We start from the raw sequence: 9,853 nt of genomic DNA on the forward strand, positions 1-9,853 counted from the left end.
AGTTTGGTTTTATTTTTATTTAATGTTGTGTTTTTTTTATAATTTTTTCTTAGGCCTTTCTTTATAATTTTTTCCAACACTTTTGATCAAACTTTTCACAGGAAGCTGATTGGGAGAGCTTCCAAAAAACGTGCTTTTGTGGCAATAATCAATTTTTGACTTTTTCTAGTTGTTTGGATAACTTGGCTCAAAAAATTAATTTTGGACTAAAAAATCGATTATCACGCCTATCCAAACACACATTAATATATGCACTGAATCTTAAGAGATGATTAAAAAGTTGGAGGTGTAACACAAGATACATAAACACAAACAAAATGTAATAAACCACCCCTATGCCTGTACCAAGTAGGCAAGTGCCAACACTATACTCCTTGGATGAAGAACATGCCAACTTCAACTTCAAGTCCCTAAACTGAGAGAACGAGATTTTTAGCAAATTATTGTTCCTTTTCATCCTTGATTCCATTTTCTACAACCACATCAATGGCACAATCCATAGAAACTTGCTGAATTCGCGAAGCCAACTCAATGTGGAGAGCATCTTCAAGCTCGCACAGTACATACCCCATTGGTGGTCTATTTGTGCGACTCTCCTCTAAGCACTTCCAAGCCAACTCTCTCACCTTGTTTAGAGAATCTAAGTTCACTTTCCCCATCAAATTTGGGTCTATAATCTCATAAAAGGTGTCCTTATCTTGGCAGCTTGATGCCCATCTTGCCAAATTAATATGTTCTGTTGGACGAGTGTCGTCTATAGCAGGCTTGCCACAAATAACTTCCATCAGAACCATCCCAAATGAGAACACATCTGATTTCTCTGTGAGATATTTTGTTCTGAAATACTCAGGGTCTAGATAACCAAAGCTACCCTTTACAAGGGTTGTTACATGACTCTTTTCAAGAGGCGGACCTTTTCTTGAGATTCCAAAATCAGCGACTTTTGGAACAAAATTCTCATTCAAGAGAATATTTGCTGTCTTCACATCACGATGGATTATGCCTTGAGCCGCCCCTGTGTGAAGGTAATGAAGACCCTTTGCAGTCCCAATGCATATTTCTAGTCGTTGCTTCCATGATAGAGGAAGAAAGTTGGTCCCATAGAGATGGCCGCTTAAAGATCCATTCGCCAAGAATTCGTAGACTAGAATCATCTGTGTTTCTTCATTACAATAGCCCATCAGAGAGACAAGATTCTTATGAGAGAGCTTGGATAGCAATTCAATCTCATTCCGAAATTCACGAAGACCCTGTCTTGATTGGGCATTGGCTACCTTGATGGCTACTTTTTCCCCATCATTCATTGTTCCTTCGTAGACCTTGCCAAAGCCACCTTCTCCAAGAAGCAGACACTCGTCAAAGTTGTTTGTTGCTTCACTGATTTCTTGTAAAGTGAAAAGCCTGCATGATCTGGTGATGGCTCTGGAGCTTGCCTGTGACCTGCATGTTTTCAAGTAATACGAAGTTACTGCAAATAGAACTAGGAAGGCTGTAGCACCGAAGATGGATCCAAGTATTACTGATAATTTCGCGAGAGCTCGTCCATCCAAGGTTCTGACTTCAGTGACGATCTTCATTATCTCCAGCCCGTTCATGGTTGCATTCGTACTATTTGCCGTTCTATCAGGAGCAACAGTTACTGTCAAGTTATTTCCTCTTGTGGAGACAACAAAATCCATGTGATGTCGCTCGTATATATAAGAGTAAGACTCTTGAGAGTAAAGGTCGACTCTTGTTGCATAAGCACCATCTATAAATAGAATGAAAATTGCATAATTTTCTAGGTTGCTTATGATATCCCAGAAGTGCACCCGAACAAAATAATTATTGTTTGGATTTACGGGGAAGACCCAGCTTAGATTGCGGCTTCTTGCATCTGCCATCGCTTTGGCTGTAGCATAGACCCATTTTGGCGCCGTGAGATGTGTAACTGATCTAGGATTGTCTTGTATAGCTTCAGGATCTACTGAAACATTCAGTGCTCGACTGTTGGAGGCCATATATTTTTCATCACTCTCCCAGTCCCGACCAAGGTCATCATTCCGAGTGGTGAGGGATTCATCACCCACATCCAACCGGTAAACTGTTTCAAGGGCAAATTTTGAAAGACTCAACGAATGAACTGAGGTATTATTGATTGCATAAATACCATGATCACCTGCTATAGAGACAACTTCAATTGCGTTAACAAACACTAATGAATTTGCAGAAGGGATGAATGTGAGAGCCAAGGTGGGGGATGTAATATCGATTGCATACTCCTTGATCAAGTTAGAACCACCATACTCCATGAAACTGAAATTATTGAGAAGCACAACTCCATCAGCGATGGCTGTTATTGAGGCAGAGGACATGTTCTGGTGAAATTCGGGCAAAGGGGAGAAGTAAAGGCGGATCCAGTGCTGGCCTAGCTGTTCGATTGTGAATATATACGAAGCGCGGCCCTGAAAGATTCTAGCTGACTGGTAGATCGATGCTGGAGAGCTAGAATCAGAGGTAACAGCAACAGATTTCTGGCTTTTCAATTCCAATTCATCATTATTCTCATAGACAGATTCAGGAAAAAATTTCCTGCCCTGAAAGGTTATGTTAACAGAAGAACCACAAGCGAGTAGGTAGTTATCAGCAGGTATGAACTGAGAAGATGATTGGTTACCCATGCTTAGAAGAAAAGCTAAAGCAAATGGCATCCATATGAGTAGCTCCAGCTTGCCCATATCTTCCCTTTTTATCCCCAGAATTTCTCGTTGCAGTATTATCACACCAGGATCAGTTGAAATCCAAATCCCGGACTCGAGTTACACACAACTTAAGCAACTGATGTTTTCAAGCATGCATGCTTGGTGTGTGATAGATGCTAAATGCGACACTAAAATCAACAGTGTCTTGAAACATGTTGTACTTAATGCATTGATGTCATAATATATCAACTTTCCGCCAATGGCGTTGCCACTTAGTGGCATGGATGCTCCTCAATTCCAATTTAATATTTATTTTTTTTAATAATTTTTATGAAGTCACCATCTGTATTCTAAACAGTTTGAATTAAATATTAAACTTTTTTAAAATTTTTATAAATTTTTATTTTAGTAAATATAGTATTAAAAATAAAAATAAACATAATATTCAAACTGACACTTTAAAAGAATTAAGAAAAAATTATAAGTTAAAAATTTTAAATTAAAATTATTCAGAGTACATCTGAATAATTGATTTATAAAAATTATAAAAATATTTATTATTAAATTATATCATGCATATTAAATTTGCATTGTTCAAATGACCTGATTGATGATAGTAATTTGGCCCATTAAGTGTGAGACATTTAGCAGCTACACTTTTGAAAAGAAGAAGGATAGACTTGGGGTCAACTTCCCTTGATCTGATTTCTGTGATTGTTAGCACTCAGCATGTCACAATCCAATTGCATAACATTTAACTTCTCATTTTTTTCAAAAAATGTCAGAAAAAATTATTTAAAAATTTGGATTTTAAAAAATATAACTTTTTAAGAATCAAATCAATTGTCAAGCTTGCAAGAATTTATTACAAAATTTTATTGAAATTACTGTCGTTTTTTTTAAAAAAAAAAAGTGATCATTTAAATCTTTTTATGGTAAACTTTTAAAATATGAGAATTTATTAAAATCTAATATTAAATTTTACTTCAAAAAATTTTTTATAAAATTTTTATTGAAAATTATAGGAGTCACGCAAATTATAAACAGTATGGTTTATCTTTATCTAATGCGCATTGTGTCTAACTCTCATTTAATTTAAATCTTTTAATATTGACGTTGTTGCTCGAAATTCTCTATTGATATAAATAAGATGTAAAGTAAAATGAAATGATACGCTTTTGGGTGAAATATGTATTTTTATTTTTCATTAAAAAAGCATAAAGAATAATATGTAGTTGTGTACAGATAAAAGGTACATGTTATTTGTGGACATGAGAAATCCATAAATCATATTCTTATGACATGTTCGTATGCAGGTGGAGGAGCAAGATTTCAGAACTTGGTCAATGAACTGGTTCAAATAGGAAACAAAGAATAAGTCTGATCCAAACTGGAAGAGAAAATGAGAAATTCAGTTAATAGTAACCATGACCGTCATGCAAGGCTAGGAATTTGAAGAAACATGAGAAGATAACTTGATGGCAAGGTAAGTAACTTGCAAACAAGTTATTAGCATTCCCAATGCATATTTCTAGCTGTTGCTTCCATGACAGTGGAACAAAGTTTGTCCCACAGAGATGGTCACTTAGTTACTTAAACGTATTCTTTTTTGTTGCTACATTAACTTTATAATTGAGCAATACAAGTTAGTGTAGCAAGAACAAGTAAAGCTGCCCACCCATGACAGATCCAACTATAACTGCTTATTATTTCATGGAAGTTCCTCCTTCCAAGGTTCTAACTTCATTGATGATCTTCATTATGTCCAGCCCGTTCACGGTTGCATTTCTGCTATCTGCCGCACTGTTAGTAGCAACACTTACTGTCAAATTGTTTGATCTGGCAGACTCCAAAAAATCCGTGAATATGGTCTAGACAAGCCACCAGCAGTTGAGTGGAGTTCGACTCTTCAAAAGCAACATCATTTAATTTATATTTAGGTTGAAAGTTGTACCCTCTTATGAGATTCTTATGATGTAGGGCATTAAAATACTCCCTTCATGTCAAAGTATAAGACAACTTTAGAAGTATTTTATTATTTAAAATATAAAATAATTTGATAAAAATAAAGTTTTATTAATAATACTTTTTCAATATTATCCTTTAAATGAAAAGAAAATCGAAATGAGTTTAGTGTAATGATTAAGTATGTAGATTTAAACAAAAAGCATTTTAAAAATTTATATTATCTAAAAAAATATTTATAAAGTGTCATTATTGAACTTTATTGGTGTGAACACCATATTTTGTCCGGGTTCTAATAAGTAAATAAGATAATATTCATAGTAAAATAAATAAAAAAATGAAATAATAAGAATAAAAATATAATATTTTACAACAATAATATATATATATATATATATAAGTTGGGTACAAAGATAATAAAAATATATTCAAGCTAGATCACAATATAATAATTGAAATAAGCAAAATATAATATAATATGATATTATAATTTGAAGATTTCAAGATAACCTAATATCTAATATTAAGATTTAAAGATTTCAAAAAAATATAATAACCAGAAATAATAATAGGAAAGATAATAATTTAATATCCAATCTCTAAATAATAATAATATATAATATATAAATACTAATATTGATCCCGATAGGATTAAATATAAAAAAAAAAAATTCTAGATAAATGGGTTATATAAAGGAAAGTAAGGTAGAGCATAGGAGTTAAAGAGAGACTCAACGAAACAATTATGAAAGAAAAATAGTACGATAGAAAATGGTGAAAAGCTTGGCATCATAATTAAATTTGGAAGTATATCATGCGAGAATCATTATAAGAAATTTTGAAAAAAAGCAATTTCAAAACTTAGATCTCAAATCTCTATTTATTGATTTCTCACTATATAGTTTTATCTAATTTGTTTGTTATGAGAGACTTTCAGAGTCCTCATAAATTAATTTGGTATACATGTGGATAAATTATCAATGTGCATCTATAAAACTTATATCATTTTGATTGCTTGAGACTTTTAAAATCCTTGCAAATTTTATAAATTAATTAATGTATCTTACATAGTGATAAATTATTGTATGTACATTGTTTTGACATCATTAATTGTGTGAAACTTCTAAACCCTTGCAAATTTATAAATTAAATAACTTATTTACACAATGATAAATCATCACGATATATTTTAAATATATTTATCTTTAAATAAAAATTTTTTCTAAATAAATAAATAAAATAAAATATTTTTTTCAAAGGTGAATGTATGAAATTCTCATAAATCTTATTAAAAATATTTTCTAAATTATTCTTAGAGTTTTGCCACAAATAAAGAGATAAATATTTTCGTGAATAAAAAAACACAAACCAACATTAAAACTATTTTATAAAAAACTAATAAATAACATTTCTTTAAAAAAAATCTCAACCAAGAGGCACGCATTTTTACCCTGAACTACGTGGCTTTGATCCATCAAAAGGGTTCGTAGGTCTTAGGGTTTTATCTTAAGTCAAATCCAATTATAAATAAATAATTTTTTTAATTTTTCTTATTTTTTTATCTTATTTTTAAGGATAATTAGTATTTTTAAGGCCATTTAAATTTATATAGTTAACTAAAGTAATCATTTACATGAATGGTGTTGTGGGATGCCTAACACCTTTCCCACACACAATTGACTCCCTTACCCTTTTCTCTATACATAGACTACATGTCAAAATATTTTCAATTACCTTTTAAAATTTGGTGGTAACTTCCAAAATATTTATATTTTTATTCGATTTTCCTTTTCCAAAATTTTGAGTCGGGCGCAACAATTGGCACACATAATCTTATGTCAAATTGTTTTACAAGTTGGGATGGAAGTAATGTTATATATTTTCATAATTTGTTTCTAATTCACCTTACAACCTTAAACATGAAATTTAAAATTACAAAAAAAGAAAATGGAGGATGAGAGTTCCAATTAAAATAAAAAGATTATAAAACTACTTATTAAATTATATATCTATCAATGTAACTATGTATCTATATCCAAATATCTTGTCTCTTATTACAGTTATCACGCCAGAATTTAATCCCATGCACTTACGGCAATAACCTGCAGGTTAGCAGCAAAGAAGCCATTGAACTGAGAGAGGATTTCAGGCATCATCTCGTTCCTTCACATCCCTGATTTCATTTTCTGCAACCACATCAATGGCACAATCCGCAAAAACTTGCCGAATGGCGAAGCCAACTCAATGTGGAGAGCGTCTTCAAGCTCACACAGTAAATATCCCATTGGTGGTCTGTTCTTGCGACTCTCCTCTAAGCACTTCCAGGCCAACTCACACACCTTGTTCAGAGAATCCAAATTCACTTTTTCCTATCAAATTTGGGTCTATAATCTCATGAAAGGTGCCCTTTTCTTGGCAGCTTGATGCCCATCTTGCCAAATTAATATGCTCTGTTGGACGAGTGCCATCTAAAGCAGGCTTGCCACAGATAACTTCCATCAGAACCATTCCAAATGAGAACACATCTGATTTTTCAGTGAGAAATTTTGTTCTGAAATACTCAGGATCTAGATAACCGAAACTGCCCTTAACAAGGGTCGTTACATGGCTCTTATCAAGAGGTGGACCTTGTCTAGAGATTCCAAAATCAGCGACCTTTGGAACAAAAGTCTCATCCAAGAGAATATTTGCTGTCTTAACATCACGATGGATTGTACTTCGAGGAACCCCTGTGTGAAGGTAATGAAGACCCTTTGCAGTGCCAATGCATATTTCTAGCCGTTGCTTCCATGAAAGAGGAACAAAGTTTGTCCCATAGAGATGGCTACTTAAAGATCCATTTGCCAAGAACTCATAGACCAGGATCATTTCTGGGTCTTCATTACAATAGCCAATTAGGAAGACAAGGTTGGGATGAGAGAGCTTGGATAGCAATTCAATCTCATTCTGAAATTCACGGAGACCCTGTCTTGACTCAGGATTGGCTACCTTGATGGCTACTTTTATCCCATTAGCCATCGTTCCTTTGTAGACCTTGCCAAAACCACCTTCTCCAAGAAGCAGGCACCTATCAAAGGTGTTCGTTGCTTCACTGATTTCTTGGAAAGTAAAAATCTTGCATGATATGGGGGTAGCTCTCGACCTTGCTTTCGACCTGTAAGCTGTGAAGTAACAAATAGTTAATCCAGTGAGAACTATGAAAGCTGCTGCTCCGGTACTACACCAAACTGTAATTGCTAATTTGACACTTCTTTGGGATGAGTTAGTTTTGACTTGACACTTCTTTGGGATGAGTTAGGAAGAACACTATCCACTTGAGCTGCCCCATGGAAGCTTCTAACTTCATTGATGATCTTCATTATCTCCAGCCCGTTCAAGGTTGCATTTCTGCTATTTGCCCTTCTATCTGGATCAACACTTACAGTCAAATGTTTTCTTTGGTGGAGACCACAAAATCCATGTAATATGGTAAGCACAAGCCTCCAGTTGCAGGGTTAAGTTTGATTTATAAGCAAGATCATTGATAAATAGATTGAAAATTGTAACATCTGGTGGGTTGCTTATGATATCACAGAAATGCCCCCGAACAAAATACCTGCAGTTTGGATTTACAGAGAAGACCAGCTTAATTTGGATCTTGATACGTCTGCCATGGCTTTGGCTGTAGCATAGACCCATGCTGGTGCTTTGTCAGTTACAACTTTGGAATTATTATATACAGATGAATTATCAACTGAAGTATTCAGGGCAACACTTTTAGAGGAGAGGTATTTTTCATCACCTTCCCAGTTCCTGCCAAGGTCATCGTTCCGAGTGTTGAGATATTCATTGGCCATATCCAACCGGTAAATAGTTTCAAGGGTCGCTTCTGAAAAATCCTCCAAAGAAACTGATGTGATATTGATTGCATTAGCAAAGAGATCATCCGGTACAGAGGCAACTTCAATTGCGTTAACAAACACGAAGGAGTTTTTAGAAGTGATGAATGTGAGAGACAAGGTGGAAGATGTAATTTTGATTGCATACTCTTTGAACAAGTAAGGACCACCATACTCCATAAAAGTGAAGTTATCGAGAAGCACAAGACCATCGGTGACTACTGTTATTGAGGCAGAGGACATATTCTGGTGAGAGGTGGGCATAGGGTAGAAGTAAAGGCGGATCCAGTGCCTCCCTTCTTGTCTAATTCTGAATATATATGAAGCGTTGCTCGAAAAGATTCTAGCTGATTGTAGATTGGGGATGGAGCACCAGAATTAGAGGTAACAGCAACAGATTTCTGGCTTTTCAATTCCAATGCATTATTATTTCTCATAGACAGATTCAGGGGAAAAAGTCCTGCCCTGAAAGGTTATGCTAACAGAAGAGCCACAAGCGAGTAAGTAGTTATCAACAGGTATGAATGAGGAAGATGATTGGTTACCCATGCTTAGAAGAAAAGCCAAAGCAAATGACGGCCACATGAAAAGTCCCAGCATGCCCATGTCTGCTGTTTTATTCCCAGAATTCGGTTGCAATGATACTTGCACTAAGATGGATTGAAATCCAAATCCTAGACTTTGAGTTACATGCAACTCAAGGAATTGATGTTTCGTGGCATGTAATGCTCGGTTGGTGTGTCATACTCATTTATACAATTACTCTGTTCATCAGGGTCTCGAAAGATGATGTATTTTTATTGTATAGTTATCATAATATGAACTTCCTGGAAGCATTCATGTTCAAATCAGTTCCCTTTGACTCACTGAAATGAATCGATTTTTATTTTCATTGGCTTGACAGGATATAATTCATAGCGACAGAGAACTTTGCAAAAAGTTGGTCAAAGCAAATATCTAGAATCTGCTCAGTCCGTCTTATGAGGATTCATGGATGAAAATTTCAAATTTTTAGGACGTCTCTTACGCTGTGTGAGTGATTTTCTTTCAACAAAATTTAGTGGGAATTGATTAGCTGATGATTATCAAAATTTTCTATAAAAGTGTGAGAAATGAATTCGTTAAATATCGTAGTAGATGTGGTTGTTATTTATATATTAAGCACATATAAGTTGTATATAATTTTTGTTGATCTTAAATTTGATGCAAGTATAGTTTGGGATGTAAGATTTAATATGCACAACGATCCTTTGATATATCACAAAGCCAATTTAACAATTCGGTTCTGTGTCCCCTCTCTTTTTCTTTATTATATTTTTCTTATTATTT

General features: G+C 34.2%; 1 protein-coding gene and 1 pseudogene across 1 annotated transcript; both read right to left on the bottom strand.

Moving 5' to 3' along the window:
- Positions 1-267: 267 nt before the first annotated feature.
- Positions 268-2,854, bottom strand: LOC129314674 (receptor-like protein kinase THESEUS 1). Its single transcript, XM_054958178.1, has one exon. The coding sequence runs from the start codon at positions 2,715-2,717 to the stop codon at positions 441-443; it is 2,277 nt and encodes a 758-aa protein (XP_054814153.1). The 5' UTR covers positions 2,718-2,854; the 3' UTR covers positions 268-440.
- Positions 2,855-6,564: 3,710 nt separating this feature from the next.
- Positions 6,565-9,360, bottom strand: LOC129314307 (receptor-like protein kinase THESEUS 1; annotated as a pseudogene).
- Positions 9,361-9,853: the final 493 nt, after the last annotated feature.

This window comes from Prosopis cineraria, unplaced genomic scaffold (assembly GCF_029017545.1).
Source record: "Prosopis cineraria cultivar Desert tree isolate PC_DT_omini unplaced genomic scaffold, ASM2901754v1 PC6, whole genome shotgun sequence".
Taxonomy (NCBI): domain Eukaryota; kingdom Viridiplantae; phylum Streptophyta; class Magnoliopsida; order Fabales; family Fabaceae; genus Prosopis; species Prosopis cineraria.